Source organism: Onychostruthus taczanowskii, unplaced genomic scaffold (assembly GCF_017590055.1).
Source record: "Onychostruthus taczanowskii isolate IOZ18803 unplaced genomic scaffold, ASM1759005v1 scaffold14, whole genome shotgun sequence".
NCBI lineage: Eukaryota > Metazoa > Chordata > Aves > Passeriformes > Passeridae > Onychostruthus > Onychostruthus taczanowskii.
Window position 1 is genome coordinate 8,305,013 of NW_024498573.1, and position 23,712 is coordinate 8,328,724.

Sequence of the window (23,712 nt, forward strand, 5' to 3'; positions counted from 1 at the left end):
TCTGAAATGACAGTGACATGATTTTATTTTACCCAGTTTTCATTTTTCCTGCTGAGAGGGATTTCCTGATAAGCAAGTACTTGCTGCTACAGACCATACTTACAATTTGGACAATTTCTGGCTGTTGTTTGTGCCTGATATCACCTGAACCCCAACTATCTTTGTAAACAAATAGAAAAATAGGTCGCAATGATAGTAAAATCACCTTCAGACAAGCAAGATGGAGCCAAGACTATAAATTATTCAATCCAAACACAGTGATATAATTGTATATTCTCATAAAGGAAAATGTTTCCCTATAAACACAGCCTTCTAAACTATTAATGAAATTGGAATACAATATTATAGAAACGTAGTTAAGACTAAGTTTGAAAATCAGCACAGAGTAAACAGATTGCTTAGACATAAGCTTAGCCACTCTGTATGTTACTATTAATTAGGAATATTATAAAGGCTTGTCTCAATGCTTGCAGGGTCTAAGAATTTATAATTCAGCTCCAAATTTGAGATTTGACTGTTCAAGCTGATCCCAAGGACTGTTCCAGAGAGGCTTCATCAGGACACCTGCAGGGAAGGTTAAACTGCAATTCTGAGTGACCAGCCCAGGTTTCAGAGTTTGACCCTGTATCTGAAAAAAGCACTAAATGTTTAAACATGGATATTTTAATATTGGGCATAAAAGTCTATGGTGGTTGCCTAGAAGCTTCTCCAATATTTATTTTTTTGTTGCAGGATATTTTAGTGTTTTCGTATAGATGTTGGGCCCCTGTTTGACAGAGATGGACCTGACCCAAATAATTCAGTTTTAGTAATTTAGTAAAGATTTTCATTCTAGTCCACATCTAAGACAGCTACTTTAGAGAAAACAGATAACTTTATTTTTTGATTTACATGCAGTCTATTAAACTGAATTACAAAAAAATGCAGTTCTTCAGAGGCAAATTAATGTAGAAAGGTCCCTGTTGGGTCAGTGGAAGCTATAAAATATGCAAGGATATATATTTGGAATGAGGTGGTGATATCACAAATGCCATCTTCCTTCTTCTGCACTAATAAAGAATTAGAAATTGAAAAAACCAAGAACTAATTTGCCACAATGCTGCATAAAACGTTACAACCTGTCTGGAATGATCAATTAATCTCTAGGCTATATTCATTTATACCTCTATAGACTCAGAATAACTTAACCCAAAGTAATTAGCTCAACACTGTTGATGGAACTATTCCAGATTTATACTGGAACAACTAAAGATGGAATTTAGTCCTTAAGATACCAAAAGGAAAAAACCCAAACAACCGAGAAACTGGAAAAAGATGTACTTGAAATATCAAAAATATTATGTGTTTTACTGAAAAGGTTTGGGGCTTTTTTTCCCCCTCACACTGGGATGTTTTAGCTTAATATCCCAATGATATGCACTATAATTTATTTCATTGTCAGGTTTCCAGAGATTTTACAAACTTCTTCTTGGAATAAATGTTAAGGAAATATTCCCAAAAATGCATAAATAAATATCCATGAAAAAAGCTATACAGAACTAGTCTTATTTATTTGATTTTGTTTATGATGAGGGAAATTTTAGTGCTCTAATTATCATTATCAGCACACAAACACCTGCTGTTACTAGATGGTGTTTCTATTAACACAGTGTGCCACTTCAATAGTTTTTTGTTGGCAATCCAAAATCAAATTACTTCTTGTCTGAAAATTATTGTTACTTCTGACACAAAGTGTTTACTATGTCTGTCATTTTCTAACCTTTTATTTATGCCAGAAAAGGAAATCAATAGCCATTTTAACTTTTTTTTTTTTTTTTTTTTTTTTTTTTTTTTTTTTAATGCTCTTTATGAAACCAACAATCATTGAGCTGTCTCAATGTGCTCTTACTGGTGTTGTGGGTTTATGCATCTCAGTATCCTTTGGGATCCTGTATCCTTTGTGTGTCCAGGTGGGAAGTTCTCTGCAGGGTCAGTGATTCAGGTGATGTCCACACTGCCCTTGGGACCTGTGGCCCTTTTGGATTTGGGCTCTGTATCGAATTTAATGTGGAACTGAGCAATCCACAGCTACTAGTTACATGGATGAGACCCACCAAATCAATTTGTTCAATATTATTTCTATTTTAGCAGGTGACCACTCCTGAGGAAGGGGTGAAACTTGTATTTACTGCTAAGCCTGGGTAAATGTACTGCATGAGAAAACATAAGATTTGACTCAGCCTCAGAGACATATCAGGGATTTAACACAGCCTTAAAAGTTCTCTTTCCAAAGATGTCAAAAGGATTGAAAAGAATATCCTACTGTTTTTAATATAATTACAGCACAACACAGTTATTTTTATGCAGTTCCTGTCTCCCGCTGCCATCTGGGATTAGTCCTTATTTAGCAATAATGAGGAATTCTATCTCATGTCCTGGTTCAAACTTGAAAATTATGTCAGGAATTTTGGCTCAACGTGATTCTCTTGCCATGATAGCCTGTTAAGGAGAGGCATTTACCAAAATGGCAAATCCTGCTGACAGGGATGTTGCTACTGCACTCAGCATCCTCTCAGCAAGCACCTGAAAGCAGCAAGTGCTGCCTGCTCCTCCCTTCTGTCAGTGCTGCCTCTAAAGCAGATGTTGTCTGCTGTATTTTGGAGCCTGCTATAATTTGATCAAATCCATAGAAGATCATGCCAAAAAGTGACAGCTAGTCAATGGATGGTATCCTCCCTAACTTGTTATCTCTCTGGGGCCTGCTGCAATCAATGCTTTTTGCCAAGTTCCAAACCCTGAGAGCCAGATCAAAACACAACATTTCTACAGGGGACAATTCTGTCTCCTTTTCAAGTTCACGTCAAAGCAGCCTTCACACAGGCACCTGAGTGTTTGCTGTGCATAACTGCTGAAAGCACAAAAAATATTTTAATTCATACTCCTTGGCAAAAAAAAGCATTAGGGTATCACAGATACCTAAACCTAAATTTACGCTCAGGCCTAACCAAGTTTTTTTGGCTGATTTTCCTTTATGACACAATTATGATGGAAAACGCAGCAACCTGAAAATTTGCATTTAATTTCCAATGTATGAATACTTTGTACATATAATTCAGAACCTCAGTATGGCAATACTGAATGGTGGTGAAAAATCCAATTGTTGAAAGGTGATTTTAGATTTGATGTTTGAAATCTCTCTATATTCCTCCTTTGCAGAGTTTTGAGCTCTTAAATCGTGCCATTATGGCTGCTTGCACCTACATGCTAAAATATGGTGCTCATATACTGGTGCAAGAGAAATTTAGACTTGGTTATTCAATGATAAAGTTTGCAATTCACATTATGTGTTCACAATTATACAGTCCCAGTCACTTGTACTTAGGAACAGGAAAAACCACTACATTAATTCTATATCTGGCCTTTCCCCCACCAGCTCTTGCTTTTGTCCAGCACACAAAAGCAAGATTCATGTGAGGTCAAGCAGCAAAACAGCCCTCAGCCACCACTGCTTTGCTCTTTCTTCTGATGCTTGCAAGAGCTTGATTTTGCTGGCTCAGTCTTGGAGCTATTGGCGTTTGCTTCCACGAGGAGTGGGTGACACCAACAGCCATCCATGGCAAGCAGAGGTGTCTGTCCTTGCCTGCTTCCTGACTTTCTTTAATCAAATATTAATTGGGTGCAATCCCTTACTTCACTGCTCACAAACAGCATCTCGCAGAAGTGAAAAAAAGTGAATCTTACATGCTTTGGGGATGCTTTCCATGCTTTTGGAATAAAGACTGATCTGCTTGTGTAAAAGCTTCCAGGCAAGGAAAGTTGTATTGGTAATAGTAATTATTATTTACAAAAACTACATAACTCAGATTTACTTGAGTAAGTTCATTTCATCATATAACAAATTAAAAAACTGAATTGCAGTATTCACATAGAAAATTCTGGAGCAAAAATTATCAGATCCTGCATAGTTTAGAGCTAACAAACCTACTATTTACTGATGAAGTCCAGAGGAAAAAACCCACCTGGTTTTAATGAGATATACTAAACCTTTGAAACCCAGGGTAACCTTAATTTTGGAATTATTTTCTTTTATCATTCCCAGTGTTTGAGACTCAAGTAAGTAACTTAGAAATCTACCTGGAAATTCAGTGTCAGGAAGAGCCTTTTTTCAAAACTAAAGCCACAAAAGGAAACATTTCCTGATGAATCTGCACCAATTTCAAATCAACCATGTTCATGACTCATACTTCATCTTCATAAACTTTAAAATTATGTACTCTGCAGTTATGAAAACCTGTGAACAGCAATTTGAAGCTGAAATATTTGCCGAAAGTGGGTTTCAAGACTTTAAATTCTTTTAGTTGTCAGTCACTCAGACACAAGAAGTGATACAACTCATTTGGGAAACAAGACTGTGGTTTCTTCCAGTGAATTTCATGCACTGAGTGCTCTTTTTTTACAGGAAAGAAACATTAAACCTTCTCATCCATCACACCCAATAGGGCTGGAAGTTAAATGCTACAATTCATACCCTAAACAATATAGATTCTTGATCAAGCTTGCCAAGACCTATTCCTGCAATTTAAAAATGTTCCCTTGATTCTCCTTAGAAATTTAAACAACACTTGGCATATTTGAATATATTTCCTTCTGCCTATTGACCTTATATTCCCCTTATCAAGATAATAGAATTTCCTCAGAAGTTGCCTTGGGCATTTCTGCAAGGTCAAAAGCACACAATGCACAGACAGGGATAAACCTACTTTGAATTACTGCATCCACTCAAGCTCCAGTGGCTCTGCAACCCTGATGGCAACAAATGAAGTCTGGTGTGCTGGGAGTACAGCTCTTTGAATGCACAGAAAGAGTTGGTCAGAAAGAGCCCTGACAGGCTGTTAAACATTTACCACCCTGCCTGAGCACCTCCACCTCTAACACAGACCAAACAGCAGTCACAGAGCAAGGGGGGAAGCTGACAGAACCACATTATTGCAACCACGAATTCACACCTGCCAAGAGACAGCCCAGTCATTGCACTGCGTTGGTGTTTTGATAGAATGAACAGCACATTCAAGGCAAGAATCTCTCCACTTGCCAGGAGGTTCTGAAGAACTGAAACAGTTTGTTTCTTATCTCAAGTTATTTAGGGTAGGTTTTTTGGAAGCTTCATTTGGTCTAAAAATAAGTTCTGCTTGATGAGGACTCTACTTACTATTGCAAAGACATACCTGAGAACCACCAGCAGACAAGGTTCTGTGCCTTAAATAATTGCTGTCACTTCGAGCCAGTTTCTAGTCCTTTTCTTTTGTTGAAATTATAGCCCTATTCATTTTATAGTACTAAATCAAAGGGCATACACACTCTGGAAGGGCAGCTAACCTCAGGGCAGTTTACAGCTCAACCTCTGTCTCTGGGTAGCCAAGTTGAAAATCAGCAGCTATCATGAAAGCATATTGTCGAGCTGGGATACTGCTGTGAATTATGAAGCATATCAAGTGTTTGGATAAATCAAAGGTTCCTAAATGGGTCTAAAACAGCAAAGAGTAAAAGCATTAGGGCTTGTCTTCTTTTCCAAAATCTTCCATTAGTATCTTCACAGAGACCTGTTTTCTACCTCTCAGACACTGATTCAAAATTCCATTTAAGAAAATGAAGAACATGGTCCTGCCATCTCCTCAAAGATTTAACTTTATTGTAGAAAGATTTTATTGTTGTTACTTGCCATTAAAGGTAATAATTCTGGTGTAGTTTTCTTTTGCTTGCATTTGTGCTATTTTATTAATGTCTCTGTAGTAGCAGTTAGCATTGCAAAAGGAATTCCAATTTTCAACATGATTATTAGTCCTCATTTTCATCCTCAAAGCTGGGATGTTTTCGAAGGAGCTCAGGGAGGAGGAAGGAATAAAACTCAGACACCACAGTCCATTGTTACCTCTGAGCACATACACTTAGATTGGCTTTCCTTTGATGCTGCTGCCAATTTTATTCACAAGTGTATAAAAAAAAGGTCATGACATTTAGAATTACACTACTTTGGAAATTAAATGTTCCTTTAAATTTTTAATTTCTGAAAGTAATTTATCATGGAATAATATTTCAATATGGTTGAATGAATGTGTAAAGATTAATGCAAACTTTCTTCAAACTGCAAGATCACAACCACGTATGTTTAACCTTGTTGTGTAATAGGCATAAAAATGTTGATATGTGAGCTCGAAGAGCTGCATTTCCATTTTGCTGGAAGCACTTGCACTGTTATTCTCCTTAGTATTTTTCCACTGCCATGTCTGTATAAGGCATAAGGTTTAGCTCTCAATCATTTTCTACTTAACATTACACTTCACAAACCTGGCAACTAAATAAGGAGCAAAAATGAATCCCAATGGTCTGCAGAGTTTTTTCAGAGTTTTATGTAAGAAATCAAACCACTGATTTTTAGGCTAATTCAGCAATATTAATGATATAATCAATTTTAGCATATGAGAAAATAAAATAATTTTGTGTGAACACTATAGAAAGCACTAAGATACCATATAACCAGCATTCTAGTCAGAAGCTCCCCACTCAGAGATTTGGGGATCTGACAAAGAGGAGATCACTGAAGGGCTGTCATGGCCAAGTGTTGGGGGTCTCTCCTCAAGGAATGGACTTGCCCATCTCACACACAGGCTCATCAGATGGTTTAGGCTGGGCCTTTCTGATCAGTGAACCCAGCTGTGACACTGCTGTGTCACCTTAGCCACTGGTCAGGACTTATTTCTCCAAGGCCAGCTGACACTCCTTGTTCAGCAGAAAAGGGAATCTTACTAAAGGCAGCAGCACAATCTTGCATTATTTTGTGGTCAGCAACTAGAGTTCATAATTTTCTCATACATTAAGGAAGGCTGGCTGGGCCCCAGGCTGCAAAGGGCAGACACACACAATTCCACATCCCTGCTCAGATGCTGCTAAAATTGCACCTGCATAAAATTTATTCTGGTGTGTAAAATTTACTCATGTTTTCTCATGGAAACTGCTAGAAGACTGACAAATTCTGAAATATTCAGTTTAAGGCTCCATTGCGCTCAGTGGGTCAACTGAAGAGACTGTGGAAGATAAAGGAAGTCTTTCACTCAAATATTACTGGCACATTCAAAGATCCACAAGAAAAGCAAGTTATAAAGCACCTATGTTATTGATTATTTGATTCTCAATTCCAAATCCTTTTGTGTACATTTCAGTAAATAATAATGATAATAATGATAATGATAACAATAATAACAATAACAATAGTAACAATATCAACAACAACAAAACAACAACAACAAAACAACAACAACAACAACAATAATAATAATAATAATAATAATAATAATAATAATAATAATAATATCCTTGTCACCAGGGCAATGGCAGGAGCATTGCTAGTTCAAGTTTGGCCTCTTGAAAAGCCCTCAGGAAAGTTGCTCTGCAGATCACCCAATTCGTTAAATTAATGCTTTGTTGGCTGGAGTTAAAGTTTGAGTCAGGCAAAACAAAAGCCTGGGTTTCAGAATACATATACCCTGTCAAATTGCATTTATCAAGATAAGGGTTATTAGAATCTTTTTTCTCTTGTGTGAATGAAATTGTAAGCTTAAAATGTCACTGAAGATTTATTAATCTGATACTCTTTCTGATAAGGGCAAAGAAATAGAAAGGGCAGAGAAAAAGAAATATTTCTTGTAGCCTGATAAGGACTACAAGAAATAGAAAATATGAATAAGGTAATTTATCTGTGGGCATTCTGTAACCAAAAGATTCAAGCCACACAAAGCAATAGTACAGTTATATATTGATTTCAGAACACTGCCATCTACAACACTTGGTCAAAGTTTGAGAGCTGTGCAGAAAAATATCTGCAGTTTTCAAAGAATGATACTAAACCTGAATTTTCAAACTGTAGGCTGGAGTAATACTTCTTCTAGAAAGTAGATGGAGGCCTAATGTGAAAACTGGTGCTGTGCTGGAGTATACAATGTGTGCAGAGAGTCACCAGCAGGACCATCAGTGTTTTCAGCTGAGATGACAGGGCCTGAACCAACCATAAGAAATGTTGTTTAAACATTTTTTCCCTGTTTCTGTCTGTAGAACATGTCCATAACAGGGAGGAGAAAGAGTGAAGAGACCAAATACTTTGGGTCCAACAGACCATTGTAAAGCTTCCTATTTGTTGTACTCCATGTGATGCACAAGACAAACACATTCCACTACTCAACATGACAGAGCAAACCCTACTCAGCACTTTGGCTTTGTGAGCTCCCAACACAGGCAGGAGCCCAGCAGCAGCCAGTGAGTTAAACCTTCTGAAATCCTCACAGAAGGGAGACAACAGGACTCAAAACCAGGCCTAAAGCCAGGCTCATGCTCACTGTGCCAGCTCATCAGAACATCTGCACTCGTACCAAGGAACCACAGCCACAAGAAACCAACTTCTTCCTTCCAAAGGGCTTTCCTCATAGCAGGGAGGACTCTTAGACAGAGCCTGGCTGTGACAGCTCCCCTCCTGCTGCTGGACTCTGCTTTCAGTCAGTCTCTTCTGACAGAACTAATTCCCTTTGGATGAGGTCACCCTGAGACAGGCTGTGCTTGCTTCTTCAGAAAAGACCTGGGGGAGTGAATGAGCTCACCAGGCTTTCAGAGCTGCAGAGAACTCACCAGAGAGCTGGCAGGGAAAAAGGCCATTTGTGCTGAGACTCCAGCCTTTGGTTTGACACAGCATCGTTTGCAATGACTTTGTTATTGAAGCAGATTTATACATGGACACAGATACATCTGTCTATTCAATATGTATTTGACTTCTAATGCTAACATTAATAACAATACAGATGAAAATAGTAATTCAGATCCTCTATAATACATGTGTGACCTTAAATGACATTTTAGTTAACAGTCTGCTGGTTTTTTTTAACTCACAAAATAATGAACCATCAAGTAGTATATTTTCTTTCTACTTTCTTTTACAATTTTTCAATATTTCTATTTTCATTTAAAATATTTCAGTTCATTAGCCAGAATGTAGTTTTGCTATGATACTCTCTCAAGTAGGAGTTAGTTTTGCAGCAATTAAGGTGTTTGAAAGCACTACCTGTTTAGAATATGGTTAGTTGTACCTTACCTTTTTCTCAGAATGCCTTACATAGAAAACATGCCAGTTAAGAAAAGTCTTTCTTACATTTTTCTAAGAACATACTTAGAAAATGGTTAGTTGTACCTTACCTCTTTCTCAGAATGCCTTATATATATATATATGAAAATATGCCAGTTAAGAAAAGTCTTTCTTACATTTTTCTAAGAACATAGCAGAAGCCAAATTATCTGCCATGATTTCATTAACAGTTCAACTTACCAGTTTTCTCTGTCTTGTGTTTTAAACTTTCAGGTTCTGGCAGGCAGGGGCACGGCCCTTCACATCGAGCTGTGATGGTTTTGCCAGAAGTACAGGCATGGAACTCCATCTTGCACTAGCAGCATTAAAAAAAAAAAACAAAACAAGAATACTATTTAGGACAAGATATAAAATAGCAGCTGTCAATTAAATGAGAAATTGTGTTATCAGTAATGGCACTGGATAGATTGCAAAACTTCAGCCTCTACCGCAAATATTTTTAGAAGATGACACTGACTATTTCTAGCCTTTGTTGTTTGCATTACCTACATTTTAGTTCTGACTTTCCTCCAAGAGCTTTGTGCCTGTGTTGTTGTCCTTTCCTCAGTGACTGCCCTATGGGTATTTCCCCATCCTGTGCCCAGCAGGACCAGTGGCTAGACACTGGACTAATGCAGTAATAAAATGAAGTGAAAGAAATAGCACAGAAACACAAATGTTCTCTTTTGCTTGATACCTAGTGAACCAAATTCAGCTCCATTTTTTGTCCTCTTCAAGCCCTGCTTTTACAAGACCAGAATCCAAGAGCTTTTGATACACAGGGGAGTGCTGCCTGTGGTGCCCAGGCTGGAGCTCCCCCCGGAAGGGATTGCCCCCTGCCAAGGAAAATGGGAATGCTGGGCTGTAAAATCCCTTTGATCTGAGTTTTATTGAAGATTATGATTCATTTAAAAGCAGGCCAACATGTTCACACAGTGGGACACGATGTGTTTTGACCCAGCTGAAGGACATGGAGCCTGAGACCATGGTGTTACCATGGAGGATGCAGTGGGCAACTGGAGCTCACTGGGCAGCAGCCACTGCTGAAACCACAGCATCATCCTCTCTAATTCTGGTCCAGGGGGAGCCAAGACAACAGAGCAGGATGTTGGTACAAGATAAACACCTCCTGCTTTGAAAGTACTGCAAATACGTTGGCTTTGCCTGTGTTTGCTTTTGTTAAAAGGGCTCATTGTGTCCCAAGCTTTAATCTAGCAGCAGGAGACCATTATGCTGTGCCTACATCCCATTCTCATGACATTATCCCCCCACCATTCCCAACTTCAAGGCATCAGGGTGATTCTTTGCTCTCTGTGATGTCCTGCCCTTCTCATTTAGAAAATGCAGGGCCACACACAAGCTTGCAAGTGTGCAAGCTTAGCTTGTACTTTACACCAATTTCTCCCAAGGGAAGGGAATATATGTACTTATTTTTCAACTGTTTGCTCCATGAATACGCTTTGCTCGGAGCACAAAGACAAGAGAGAGCACATCAGAAGGAAAGGAGGACAGGAGAAAGGGGACAACACCGAGTGCAGTCCTGAAGGCAATGACTTTCTGCAGCATATTCTGATAGTCAATGTGTTATTGAGAACACAGGCATAAATCTTCTTCCTGCAGCCGGAGTTGATAATTTAATCCCTTACAGAACATCAATTACTTACAAATTTTATTGTGCATAATAAATGTAAATTATGTATCTAAGCATTAGCAATTATACTTCAAATACCAACCTTTAAGATGGCACCAGCCCATTTCAAGCCTGTTATTACGTGCATTTAAGAAAGGAAGAATTTTATACTTAGAAACATGAAGGCAAGTTTTTCCTCAGCTTTCCAGAAAATTGATAAAAATGACACCCAAAAAGCTAAACACAAACCAAAAAAAGAGACTGCTTAAATGTGTTGTATTGTCTGAGGGCAAGGAGGAGAGCCCAGCTTGAAGATCACAATGCTGCAGTCACATGTGAGTAAGTTTACACCCATGATTAACCACATTATATTCCCACCATGCTTCTTTGGGATGTCTGGTGTTGGGGATTAAAGATTAAAGAATTCCATCATTTAAAATATTGAATTAGAATAATACTAACTACTTTTCAATAACTAATCACTTATGTAGCTCTTTATTCATTCCTAGAGGAAAACATGGAGCTCTCTTGCTTTGCATGTGATGGTGTGCTTACTCACTGTAACAACCTACACGAGTAGCTCAACTTTGGATTTAATGACTTTACCTAAGCCTACCTAAGTGATACTCAGAGGCAGAGGGGCCACAGTGGATGTCTTGTGGAGCAATAATGACTTTTTGGATTATTCTGCCACTGGATCTACAGCATATAAGGAGCCTGCTGGCTTTCTCCAGACCATGGACAATAAAATGATATACAGTGCTTGGAAAAACTCTCAGTCTTTCACACCAAAGGGACATTATACATTTTGCAGACATGAGTCACAAAGCTCCTTGCAGTGATTGTGCACTGGACTCTGTGGGAGCAGCCCCACAGTTTGGGGCCAGTCCCTCTCATTTCAGGGGACTCATTTTGCCACTGATATGATTGGATATGCCTCAACTCTCTGCTGAGCTGCTCTAGTAGAGCTCCCTGGGTCGTGCAAGCTTTGTATTTTTCTGCAGCTTCCCTGGTGTGTGAACTGCATTTGTTTACTCTGAACCCCAAGGCCCACATAAACATCTCTAAACTATTTTAGTGCAAATGGAAAAGCAGCTCTGTTATTTGTTGCTAAATGTATATGGAGATCAATAAAGTATATGAGGGGAGAAATGGTTGAACATATTCATGGAAAATTCATAAATTAATTTATTCAACTAAGATGTGGGAAATTACTGCAGAGTGTGTTTTGGTTAAAGTGTTCCCCTGAGAATCCACTACTCGTATAATGATTCCCTCTTTATTGTCAGTGAATCTACAGCAATGTGTTTTGCATAAGCATTCACATTTGAGGGAGAGAGAAAATAGCTACATAAAATTTATTCCTAGTTATTTTATTCTTGTCTGTTAGTCTCCAGCCTCCAGTCCCTGCTAGAGGAGAATCTAGTTTTTTTTTTTTTTTTTTTTGGTTTTTTTTTTTTTTTTTTTTTTTTTTTAATGATACAATAAAGCAGTGTACCTCTGCCTTTATTCTGGCTTTCAACTTCTGGCAGCCAGGTTTTGATCTAACCTGCAAGTAAGTAATCCTGTGGAATAAGTTACAGTGATCTTTTCTGCAAGGGTTTATATTTGACTACTACTGTTCAGGGACAGCTTGGTACAATCCAGTGCATTAATGCTGTGAAGAGCTTTGCATCCTGACACAAGCAACTCATGGATTTGCTTAAAACACAGCCAGGTACAGCGGCACACCCAAGCCCTGATGGCACCTTTCAGTACCAAAGCAGGGTAACTGAGATGTAACTGCAGCTGCCCCAGGGGGCCTGGCACATCCTGCATGATTGATTCACAAGCCAAAATTCAATAACTGAAAATTTCTTGTAGTCATGCTAATACATGAGAAAGTGCTAGGTTCCAAACTTCTGTTGCTTCTATCATTAATTTAATTAATTTAATTTAATTAAACGGGTGGGTATGTAGGAATTAGCAGACAATATACATGACAAAGATAAACATGAAGTCTCGTTTGAGAAAGAGTGAGCACTGAAACAGGAGGTTAAATTTTATAGTATACTAATTAAGCATTAAACTCCTGAGATATTACATCATATTAATGACAGTGTATCCAAACCTTTTGTTGAACAGTGCTACTGCCTGGAAGACACTGCATTTTTAGCACCCTACAGCTTTTTACATTTTCACCATGAATGATTTCAGTGCAGTGTTTGTTTTATGGTGCATCTTTTGTTCACTCACAATATGTCTCTTCGAAACTACACATACAAATAAAAAAAGCTCATTATTTTCTACCTTATCTTTTACCCAGTGGCTGCCACAGGCAGAAGCTAAAATTTCCTAAAATTATAGCATGTATATATTTTTAGTCCAGAGTTTCTTGATATCAGCAGCGTTTCCTACCTATCTGTCTTAGCAGATAATTAGAATCCATTGGAATTCAGACACCCCTTTGAGAGGGGTTATTTGTTTACAAGCTTTAGAGCCATGCTTGCCATTGCTTCCTTAGCTGGGACTATTATCACCATTTTCTTTATAAGCCTCTCCTTCCCGTTTTCATCAGATGGAAAAAAAATACAGTATTTGGAACACACTCAGATGAAGTGTGAGATTTTTAATAAACTTGCCACAATAAAAAACGGTTCAGTATCTTTTCTACAAATCCCAAAAGAAATGTCCGATGGTGCACTCCCATTGCATCCTGCTGAACACATACACACATACATTAAGTTTTAATGGGAATTCTCCAAACTTTTCAGGCTCTGTAAAACCTGAAATCCTGAAATAAGGATTGAGAGATAGCAGTCAACCGCATGAATTCGTGTTCATTAAAAAACCAGGCACTAACGTGAAGTCTGGAGGTGAGTCTCAGATTCTGGGCTGAGGACAGGGCTGTGTGGTCCCTCAGCACTTCCCCTCCCTGCCGTGGGTTCTGCTGCCTTTTTGCTGCTCTGCAAACCAGAGCCCCCTGGCCTGGGTGCTGGGAAGGAGAGGGGCTGCCCTGGGACACAGCACCCCAGGGGAGCACTGAAAATATGGGCCAAGCTCTGTCCCCAGGACTGGCCCCTTGGGCAGCCTTTCTGGTGGCATTAGTGGCTATTCCATGCCCATACCAACACTGTTGTGGCTGGTGCAGTCATCTCATTTCTCTGGGAACCCTTCTGCTCACAGAGCAAAGCTCCCCACTGCCAGGCCTCCTGCCCTGCACATGCACTGCTCCAGGATGGGACTGGCTCGTGCTATTGCAACAAAAATTAAAGAGAGGCTGGTGGAAAAAAATAATTATAATAAAAACACACCATGTTTTCCCTATTAAAATAGCTACCAGGCGAGCACACTTAATCTTTGCAATAAAAGCTGTACACAGATATCTTAAACTCCTGGAGCACTAATTAGGAGCTATGTTCTCCTTATGAGAATACATAGTTGATGTTGATATTAATGGGAGTTATGCATGCATACCAGTGGTGGAATAAACTAATTAACACAACCAATCTATTGTGTAAATACACATTAAAGCCTTTTATAAATGTGTGCTAGCTCTAGCTCTGAAGCAGATGTTATAGCTGATAGACTCAGAAATTCCCCTCTCTGCAAGGAGTGGCATGAAGGACCTTGTTATATCTCAGGTAAACAAGAAATATTTGAGAATGTCTCTCACTGCACACGTAGCTGACAGGCTGGTGGTTCATAATCTGCTAGAAAAAGAGAACAGCATCCAGGCTGAGGGTCAAGAAGAGAGAGACCCAGGTCCCAAGCTACTGATATTAAATGGGTTGAACAGATTATGCAGTCAAATGCAGTAACACCAAAATGTCTCACACAGCAAAGCTCCAAGGACCAGAAATTTGTCCACACTGCACAGCTCTGCCCTCTGCAATCCTGCAGCTCTAATGAGGGACAGCTGCAGGACTTTGCCCTCTGAGTAAAATTACCAGGGAACAGAAGGAAAGCATGAGACCCCTGCAACCTTTAAATATCAGGCTAAGTCAAGCAGTCACAGCAGCAACTGCATGTGCTCCAAGCACATGGCTCAGGTCCTAAAGATTAGAATTGCCAGGTTTAAGATTTTAAAATTAAACTATTTTTTTAATTATTAAAATTTTTAGCTGCTTTTTTTTTGTTAGATCCCAGTCATATACAATCAGAAAGTGACATGGTTTTCACTATTACAGATAATAGCGTTTAAGCCACAAAGTACCATCTTTAGAGCAACAGGAAAGTCAGAAAGTTCATCATCCAAGAAGAAACAATTGATTCTTGTGCTTCAGAAAAGAACAAGCTGAGCTGCATTTGGCACCAATCATGCAATTCAGCATGGCATTAATTGCATATTTTGTGGCTCTGCATTATAATTAGAACTGTACGCACCTCTCTAAAAATAGCCTTCAACTTCTCGGGAGAGGAGAACAGAAGGAGCTCCTTCTTTTCATCAGCTAAAGACAAAGAGTGACTTTAGAAAATAAAGAGCTTGATTGCTCTGCAGAGGGTCAGCTCTGCTCTTAAGCAGAGTCCATGACTTGATAAATAAATAAAGAAATAAAAAAAATAAATAATTCATAAGGTAAATATTAAAGATTTAATTACAAAAAGGAAAAAGAACAGTTTTCCAAAGTGCCTGATGGCTGAAGAGTTAGTAAGATAAATGCTTGTAGGCATGTTGAACCATCTCAGTGTTTGACTGGCAGGGCAGCAAACTAAGCAAATGATCCTGTACTTGTGTTGCTGCAAACTGTCCTTACAGCCAGAGCAGAATCAGCTAATTTGGGGACTTCTGGACAGACCACCGAAGCACAAAATTCTGTTTTAATGCAAGGAACATTGCCCCAAGAAACAAGTGGCAATCAGCTCAATGTGAAGCAGAAAATTCTAAAAAATGCAGTTGGTTGCGTGAGCTAGATGATATGGCATTCAAGGTCACAACACCATGTGGAGGTGAAGGACATGCAAGGGACCATTTATTAATGCAATGTGACAATGAAAACAAATGGTTTTCTATTCTATGATCAAGCAAGAAAATAGTTCCAGGTACCAAAATCTACTGCATCATAAAGAAATGGAACTTGTTTTTACAATTTAGATGCCAGTTCTGGAAACACCTAGGTCAAGGGGTAAGTGGGCATCCCTCACTTGGTTTATCATCTTGTAAAAAATTTGGGTATTTGGGTCCTTATTGGAGAAGTACAGACCAAATAGAGCTAGAACTTGACACAGAAGAGTCAATTCATAAGTTGAAACATTTGTGTAATGTTGATTTCAACTTTTCCTTCACTGGCTGATGAGACCACGATGAGTTAAATGGCAAATGAAGACAAAGTACTTCTGTCCCTCACATAAATAAAGACACCCATCATCCCTTCTCACTGATTTAACACAAAGCACCAGCCTGGCTTAGATCTGCAAACCACCCTGCTCTCCTCCCATCCTCCTCCTGTTATATATCATGCAAAGGCTACAGCACTTGGATTTTAGTGGTCATTTCAGAGTACCAAGGTCATCCTCACACTCTGGGCTGGTACCAGCTGGTTCTTGTGCACAAATGCAGGAGTTGAGGTGCTGAGGAGATGATGCATAGTCACCCAACCCCATATTCTGCGCTCTGTATTCAGGCACAAAAGCTTTTCCTGTTGCTAAATGTCTACTCTGCTGTCTCCCTGCAGGATCTGCATGACAGGTCACTGATCATGACCATTTCCTAGCTGCACGTGGGAGTTTTTCCTTTCCAATACACTAGTCTGCTGTACCTCAAGACATGGACTTTTAAAAATCTGTTTCCTACTGCATTTGTTTTCTTTCATTTCTAGATTTATATTGTATTGCTTTTGTCTCTATGAAATTATTCCCTATTCTAATGTCTCATAATCATGAGCTGAGAGTTCATAGCTAATAGCACTATTCAAAGTGGAATGATGCTACAATTTTTTTCCCAATGAGCTGAGAGTTCATAATAGTGGAATGATGCTACAATTTTTTTCCCTTTAATAGACCAAAGCCATCTTAGATTAAAAGTAAAGAAAATCACAGAAAAACAATTGGAGATTTGGAGTGATCGATGCTGCTTGAAATGTACTTGCCATGTAATTGAGATGCATTCTCATTCTCATTCTGCAGCCATTTACTGATCACAGGAGAACGATGATTTGTCATTTTTACTTGCTCCAAATTACTAAAGGCAATTTAATTTCTCTCATGGAGACAACACATCAGATAACGTGAACATAATCAAGGGGTAACGATCTGTGGCTCTGTGCACACACTGATGCTCCTGTTACCAGCTAAACAACCACCTGCACATGGCAGAGGGAAGGCAACACCAGACACTCAGATCCCCAAGCACAGGCTCTCCACCCAGTCAATCACATTATAAACACAGCAATTTAGCTACGCCAGGTGATTACACCTATTTAGATTTCAGATGAAGCAATGCTCCATCTACAGTCATTCCCACACCCATCTGTTCATACCTGGACCAAAAGCAGCAGCTGGTGGCCACTATAAAGGGCAGGCATGTTCCCTGAAGGCTCTCATGCAATTGGTGTGGTAGCAATATCTTAGCGTCCCAAAAATCTATCAACTCTCCCTATCAATAAGTAATTGCAAAGTATTTAGTACTATATTTGCAGTTACTTTTGGGATGTCTGATGCCCAACAGGATGTGACTGGGGATGGGACTCCGACCACTTATGGGTGTGTGGACTGAATATCAAGAAGAGTCCAGATAAGTCCTGCTATAATATCAGGATAAGCTCAACCCTCTCTCTGATGCATCCAAGTTTGCAAATCAAAGTCGAAGAGAAGTTGCTACTACCTGTGCTTCCCCTCTTGAAATGTTGGTGAATTAGTATTGAATTTGATCTGTGCTGCCCATTTCTTCTCTGCAGCCTTGCCACAAATACTGAGTAGCAGCTGGAGTGTTTTGCTCATTCCTGTTCAAGGCCAGGTTGGATGCGACTCTGGTCTAGTGAGAGGTGTCCCTACCCATGGAAGGGTTAGAACAAGATGCTCTTTAAAGTCCCTTAACCATTCTATGATTTTGTGGCCACAAAGTTTTGTGCTCCCCAGGGCCTGTGTTGAAAAATTATTGGGGAGAAGGAGGAAGTACCTGGAAACATCCCATAATCCATGGACAAAGGTCTGGGGCGCTTCCAGGAGAGACAGAGAACAAGGGTCAGACCAAGTGCTGTACTCTGGGCTCCAGAGCTCATACATCCTGTGCTAGCAATGATTTCTTAGAACTCACTACACTTTTTTTCTAGAAAATGGTGGGAGGAAAGGCTGGAGATACAGTAAAAGAGCACCCTGACTTGTTGGATAACTCAGTGGTGCAGCAAGCAGCAAACTCAGGAGTCCACTCGTGCTGCCAGTCAGAGGCCAATCATAGCACTAAGTCCTGAAGTCCCTCTGCAAAACTGGAAACACCAGGTTTTCCAGCATGCACACTTGGCTTTCAAATGTCATCTTTTTCTAACCAAACTTTGTCTTTGCCTGCAAGAGGTGAAAGCCAGTCTGAGTTTTTCTGTTTCCAAGTAGCTCCTTGTTCCCTGATAATAGATTTCAGGAAGCCACAGGAACATTTATTCCTGCTCTCTAGAACAGTTATCCCATCCTATCCACTACATCTATTAGATGAACTAGTTCACTGTAGGTTTGCACAGATTTCACTGACCATGATGTGGCCCCAGCAGTGTTCATTCCTTGTTACAGATGAATGAAATGTACAGTACCCAGCAAACTTTCAGCTCTCAGAGAGACTTTTGTCTGCTGATTACAGACAGAGCAAATCTGAAGTGTGAATACAAATATAAAATACTCAGCATCCTGTAGTACCCCTGCTCTGGTTGCTTTTAGATTAGTAGCAAGACTGAAGTCCTAAGAATGCCAGCCTGCTTTTTAATTGACTTCTCAGAATTTTTATTTTGTAATCAAAACAAAAGCCAAACAATCTCCAATGCTAAGAAGCATTGAAACAAAACATTTGACAGTTACTAGCAAAGAAGCTTTAGGAATGTCTTTGGGAGCATAGCAACCAAGGGAGAGTAAGCAGGCTTAAGCTTTGAAGTTAAAGCTTTCAGCAACGTTTCTGATTTCTAAAGAACACAATAGAAACAACAAGAAATTAAAAAAGAAAAAATTGGAAAAACTAAACCCCAGGCCTAGTTCAATGCTCACTGAATGGACTTGCTGTGAAAGACACCCATACAAAGAAAGCAGAATTAGTCTGTTTGCTTAAAAATCAAGTACCCACAGCTAATCCTTTTGCAGTATTATCCTGTTTTGGCCTTTAATAAATCTGCTTTAAATTAAAGATGTATCCAAGCCAAGAAACACCTCCTTTGATGTTTCAAATGTCTCAAATAAGCTATTCGCTAGAAAAAGCTCAAAATATGAATTCTGAAAATGAAAAAATAAAAGTCCTTCTCCTATACTACAAGGCTGCCACCACTCAGGAAGGTCAGAGACCATTTAAGTACCTTCCTGAGTACCACTCAGGAAGGTCAGAGACCATTTAAAACCACAAATCTGAAGCACCTCAGGCATTGGTCCCTCTCGAACCCATGCATTAGGGGGAAAAATCCTGAAATGTCTCTTACAAGCCAGTTAGCCAAAAGCAGCTAATCCTCTTTTTTTTTTTTTTTTTTTTTTCCCCACAACCACTACATCACATCACTGGAATACTGAAACAAGGAATTTTACAGGTTAACTGAATGCAGGCATAGAGCTTGTAAAAAGCTTGGAACAAGGTAACTACATTACTGCAAATGATATTTGTATTTAAGCTTGTATAATGAGTAGCAAGTTGGTGCAATAAACTCTAGGTTCTTGTTTCCTCTTCCAGTCAAGAACACAACTTTCAACACTTGAACTGTATCAGATGATTCACCATGTAAATAGCAGTTTTCTCCTGTTTTGACCTTGACTGCAGAAAGAAGGATTTTAAAAATAATACTGGTTTTATGCACCAAATGTACAGCAGGCAAGTGTAACGAACACAAGCAGCAATCCTAAGGTTGTCCTTAGTGCAGGAGCGTACGTAATTGATGGGTTTTTAAGTTCCGACCATCACATGCCAATTTGTTTGATTCGGCAGTCACAACTGTGATTCTAATCAAGTTAGAAAAGCAGACCTGTGATTACCATCATCAAGATTGGTAGCTTTCCCAAAAAGAACAAATACTGTATTTGCAATCCTCACCCACTGCTCACTTCCTTTCGAAGGGCGTGTTCTTGCCCAGAACCGTTCCTGGCACAGAGCAGGTCGCCAGCCACAGGCAGCTCAAGGACACAGAGCTACTCAAACTTTGTGCTTTATGCTTTCATCGCTCCCTCCAGTGAAAACTGTTGCAGCTTTGGGGGCAGGCATGGGAACTTTTGGGAATTTTCCATAAGCCATATAAAAATGCAGGTTTTAGAGGTGCCAGGGTTAAGTGCAAGGAAGCCAAAGTTTTCCCTGTCCTGTGCCCTTCTCAGTGCTCTGAGTAACTGGGCTGGCTAAACAAGGGTGTGATGGGAGAAAGTAGCAGCCACAAACCAGCACCCACTCTCACCAGGATGTGACCATGATAATTGTGGCCTTCATTTCCACTTTTCCTTCTGCCAATCTCAGCCATGAGACCTTGATCCCATGCAGTCTCATACAGGCAGATGCAGAAATCCTTTTCTCTTCCAAGCATGCAGGCTGAAAGACTCATCTCAACCATTTTTTGGCAAAATAGTTCAACCAGTGGGCACCTACCTTCTAGGTCTTCTGCACTATGAACTGACAGAGAGTACGGGATATTACCAAAGGAGGGAATTGCTCAACACATTTTTAATTTCATTCACTGCAGAGTTAGTAAATACCACTGTTTAAGACAAACTAAATCACAACTTACTCTAGTTCCATGTAGTTTTCATCTATGCATTATTTTCCTTCTTGCTGCCTTCTGAATTCTCATTAACCTCTCTGTCAGGACTGCATTAAACATGTCCTGTTAATTCAACGTGTTTTTCAAGAAATCTGACAAGGAGATGACAAATGCTCATGTAAATAAAACCCTCTAGTTAATGAAGCGCATAATAAGAAACACAAAATTCTAGTTTACAACACGTTTTATTTCAGCTTTGCTACTCCAGTGAGTTCAAAAGTGAGATTGTCTGAATAGCTTTGGCATCTGTCCCTATGGGAACAGAAGAAAAGGTCATGGACTCTGAAGGAACCTAAAGACTTGAAGAACTTCCTTCAAAACTTTAGCATTTTTGTTATTCTAATATGATATTCTATGGCATGTATAGCTCCTAAATAAAACCCTTTACAATTAACATATTGCTCTTACCATAAGCCAGGGTAGTAAATTTCTCAAAAAAGTTTATAACTTTGTTGGCATTTCTAATGAGAAGATGCAACCTTGATGCAATACAAGGTAAGGAATAAACATTTGTATTCAAGTAGGTTTTGGGAGAGAAATATTGCATGTTCTATAAACACCAGAAAATACTTGTTAATCCTTAAAAAAATCCTAAAGAAGTTTAATTGACTAGAATGATTAATTGCCTGATGTACCACATCTATTCTCCTAAATATTCTTTTGAAAATATTCAGAAAGACAATTATGCAATAAAATTACCATTTATATGACTCCTTTCATCCACAAAGGCGTCAAAGTCCTATGTAGGAATAAAGGTATAAATACACAGTACTGCTCAAGTGCAGCCAATCCTGCAGCAGGAAATATCAAATGCTCTGAACCAGCAGAAAATATAATGGGATGTTCGAAGGGAGCAATGCTATTTACATTCAGAGAGATGACAACACCCAATTAACCAGATAAGAGTACTAAACCTGCTCTCAAACACAGGGCTCCTTTTTAGACTTTTGTTTATTTCCCAGCTGCTGAAAATTAAGCCTCATGAAGCAGCTTTGCTTTTCTTACATACCTCTTTTGACCAAGCTCAGGCCCTGTGTGAGATGCCAACAGATGCCCTTTCAGAATCCATTGCTTGCTTTAAACATAAATCAACAAGCATGTCAACATTCTCCACAAACCCATGGTTTGCACACGACTAAAGGGGCTCTTGGCAAGTCTTACGCTTGTACCTGCATTAACTCAGCATGACACTGAGTGGCACTAGGAGTGGTAATAAAACTGCAAAAGTAATCGTGGGAACCAAATGATTTCAAGTTGGAAAAGCTCATGAGCCACAAATTCTGTGAAAGCAACTCCAAAGCCATACAGCTGAATTGCAACAGGAGTTTGAGAAAAGTAAAACAGTGTTCCCCCTCCTTTCTGCTAACAGGTGCACATAATGAGCCACACAAAAGGGTCAAAACTCCTCAGTTTTTCTCCATTTAACATACCAGCTTAAAATCCAACAATTTTACTTTAAGAAAACCATAAAGTAGGACTGTAATGTGGGTCATAGTCTGAACATTAGAAAAATTACTAAATATTAGGGCTAATACATTCTCAGTCTCCAGATGGCCACTGGGCAGATGAAGTTTGTGGCATAAATCTTCTCATTTGCCACTATAAATTCATCAAACATGAGTGAAGCTTATTAGCAAAACTTAGATGTTATCTCCCACAGAACTCTAAGGTTCCAGAAGATTAAAAATGTTTTCCTGCCATGACAAGTACAATGACCTCATAAATACTAGTAGACCCTTTGGCACTGAAAAATGCCATCTATTCCTGCTTCTGTGTAATATTACAGGACTGAGCAAAAAAGAATACAAGGATGTTGCTGCTCAAGTTTACCCCCACAGAAGGCTAAGTAAAACTGCAGTCTGAAGTCATATTTCTGTGCTTCAGAAGTCCATGAAAAATATTTGAAGAGTGCATTTACCTTTTTGAAGGGGATTCAGCCCATTAGACTAAGATTTTTTTTCTAAAATATAAATAGCTCAAGAACCAAAAGATCTAGCTAGATAATAAATGAGTATTTTTCACAAAACAGCCAGTTATACACCATTGATATTTGAACTGCTTTCATCAGAAAGAGATTTATTTAAACTCCCTTTCAAAGAGCTATTTCCTAGAATAACACAGCAAAGCTCTCATGTCTAGTACTGTACATTTTGTTGACCAGTTAGTTACTTATTATTGGTAGGTGCACTTATCCCCCATTTATGTGAATGTTCCATTTGTTCCAAATGGCTGAGCTCAAAGCTGGTCACAGCTGCTTGTCATGTTCCAGACAAAACCTTCCTTTTCCCCCCCTTACAGGTCTGCAGAATTCCTGAATGTCCTTAAATAGAACTCAGAAATTACATTTCTAAATGACAATTCATCACACCTCCTGTAGACTTTAACAGTATTTTAAATTCCTACTGAAGCCTCACCGAATTCAAAGTCAAAGATGAAAGCTTTTTTTTTGGAACCAGTTTCTTGAACTGCTCCATACTGAGCCTGGAAATTACTTCTTGCAAGAGAAGAAAATCCGTGTGTGGCTCCTGACACAGTACCCCAATTGTCCAGAGGATGCCACTTTTGAAATGTAAGGACTCAAGGCATCTTTGCCCAAATCCTGCTTTTACAGTTGGAACTCCAAGCTCAGCATTGGTGCCTGCTCAGAGGAGAGGCTGGAAATGTGGTCCTGGAGGCAGCACTGGCCAAGCACTGCAAAGTGCCTTGGACACACACGGCAGACTTGCCTTTCTCATCTGGGTTTGGAAAGGGTCCAACTCCCCAAAGAAACAATAAAAGTGAGGTCAGTCCAGCTGATAACTGATTGCAGCTCAGAATTAATGCCCACAGTGACTGATAACAAGTGCCCAAATGAGGTTTGATCAGCCCAAACTGCAGACATTTAAAGCCTGAAATAGACACTTAATTCTCAGGCTGGGTTTCTACAGGATTTCCAAACTTCCGACTCATTCTCTCATAGCACTCCTTGTCTCTCCTTTGCACTGGTGCCAGAAGGGCCAACTTCAGCATTTGAAGCTTCACCTGCCATTTTAGCAGTGATA

General features: G+C 39.3%; 1 protein-coding gene across 1 annotated transcript in view; it reads right to left on the reverse strand.

Annotated features, from left to right (window-relative positions):
* Nucleotides 1–23,712, reverse strand: part of SPOCK1 (SPARC (osteonectin), cwcv and kazal like domains proteoglycan 1) — a 272,154-nt gene that overhangs the window by 49,271 nt on the left and 199,171 nt on the right. Inside the window, exons 6-7 of the mRNA XM_041397932.1 lie at nucleotides 19,430–19,441; nucleotides 9,344–9,458 (exon numbers count right to left, since the gene is read on the reverse strand). Of these exons, the coding sequence (XP_041253866.1) occupies nucleotides 9,344–9,458; nucleotides 19,430–19,441 (127 nt within the window). The remainder of the gene's footprint in view (nucleotides 1–9,343; nucleotides 9,459–19,429; nucleotides 19,442–23,712) is intronic.